Below are 1797 nucleotides of genomic sequence, written 5' to 3'. Positions count from 1 at the left end.
TTTACAGCTTCGAATCAACACATTTGCAATAAAAAACGAATTATCTTGTGGTATCTCTTCACTTGGGTTTTGTGAATCCATGTTATGGTTGGCAAATATGGAGAAAGATCATGTATGTTCCATTGTTAACCAGATTAGATATGAAGCATAATATGTGCCTACTTTGCAATGAAAGAAGTTGCTTGAAATTATCAAGTACCCTAACTTTCTTTTTACATGAACATAGGCAATTCTATTGGTAGCATTTCCATACGATCAATGAAGGTACAAAAAAATTTAGTTGATGGGAGCATTTCTTGTCTTGTACTTCATTTCATCACTAAAAATGCTTGCCACTAACTTTGCCTTTTGACATGTCAATGTCTGGTTTTTTTCTTACAAGACAGTGGGTTCAGTGGCTTCCCTGTTGAACCCATCTTGAGAATGCTTGAAGAGTGTTCATGTCGGCTCTGTAGTGCTTTTGTGTGAATTCAAGCAGCATAGGCCATGTAAAATCTGGGTATATTCTTGGGGTACATGCGTCCACCAGCTCTGCTGGTGGGGTAACCACTTGACCACCCTTTGGACACAAGAAGAAAGCAAGTGATTTTCTTGTGGTGTGGCTGTTGACAACCGCCCGGTGCAAGCAACTTTTGTATCTTCCATTTGACAAAGCCTGAACAAGGACTTAATCATCAGACCAAAGCATTTTTACAGTTCAAAGATGTTATGGATTAAATGAATAGAGTATGTTACCATGAAGGTGTCTCCGATGTTAACGACAAACGCTTCTAAATTTGGGGTAATCGAACGCCATTGGTCGTCGACGAACACTTGAAGACCACCAACTCGGTCTTGGTGAAGGATGGTTAAAGAGGTTGGATCACAATGAGGCCCTGTCCCTAAAGTGAGGTCTGGTTTTTGGCAAGGCGGATAGTAATTCAATCTCATTATCGATTCATTTTCTTCGAAAAATTCCCTGAAATGTGCTCTGTCTACGCCTAGATTGATGGCTAAAAGCTCCATGATCCCTAGGGAAAGATTGCTCATGGCCTCGCAGTACTTCTGGTAAACATTCCTGCACACAATTTGAACTCAAGAATTCAGCATCACACCAGCAAAAACACAAACAAAAAAGGGTAAGTTTTGTTTTAAATGTTGACACTTGACAATTGACATTAGAATTTGTTACCCGAAATGCCTGAATTCATCTCCCATTTGATTAACAATGTAGTCTTCAACCATCATTGATGCGTTTCGATGAGCCGAGTAGTGAAAAGAGAGTGTTTCCTTCCATGGCAGCTTGGAGGAGAATCTACCAGTGAAGCTACTAGCATATCCACAGAGCTCACCAATTTTCCTCTGACCCCTTTGCTTTTCTCCCAATGGTAATTCAAAGAAGTCATCCATGTACCTATGAGCATCAGCCAAGAGTGTTGCATCCACTCCATGATTAACCACAAGAAAGAAACCATGCTGCATACATGCCTCCCCAACAAGCCTTAAAGCTTCTGAAGCAGCAACAAGGTCACCGGACAGGAAGCCTCCGAGGTCGATGAGCGGTACATGGAGTTCCGGTGCATTAGCACAAGGCTTCTCGTCGTCCGGCCATATAAATTGTCTCGGTATGTGGGATTGGTGGTTAAGCACAGAGGCATCAAACACCAGTTGTTTTTGCTCATCTTTAGTCTCATCTTTGGGATGGTGGTGAGGCATGGAGGGTATGCTGGAGATGCAGTCAATTGCCATTGCATGAAGAGTATGATATATTTTGATGCCTAAGATATATATATATATAATTGAGTGATTGTAAGAGTA

The 1797-nt window shown here is 41.3% G+C and overlaps 1 protein-coding gene across 1 annotated transcript; it reads right to left on the bottom strand.

Annotated features, from left to right (window-relative positions):
- Positions 1-260: 260 nt before the first annotated feature.
- Positions 261-1797, bottom strand: LOC120139942 (gibberellin 20 oxidase 1-D-like). Its single transcript, XM_039155032.1, has 3 exons — positions 1172-1797; positions 736-1057; positions 261-655 (listed from the first exon to the last, which is right to left on the bottom strand). The coding sequence occupies exons 1-3, from the start codon at positions 1726-1728 to the stop codon at positions 392-394; spliced, it is 1143 nt and encodes a 380-aa protein (XP_039010963.1). The 5' UTR covers positions 1729-1797; the 3' UTR covers positions 261-391.

This window comes from Hibiscus syriacus, unplaced genomic scaffold, assembly GCF_006381635.1.
Source record: "Hibiscus syriacus cultivar Baekdansim isolate YM2019G1 unplaced genomic scaffold, ASM638163v2 tig00110777_pilon, whole genome shotgun sequence".
NCBI classification, from domain to species: Eukaryota; Viridiplantae; Streptophyta; class Magnoliopsida; order Malvales; family Malvaceae; genus Hibiscus; species Hibiscus syriacus.
The sequence above is the reverse complement of the archived record's forward strand: the minus strand, read 5'-3'. Positions and strand labels throughout refer to the sequence as shown.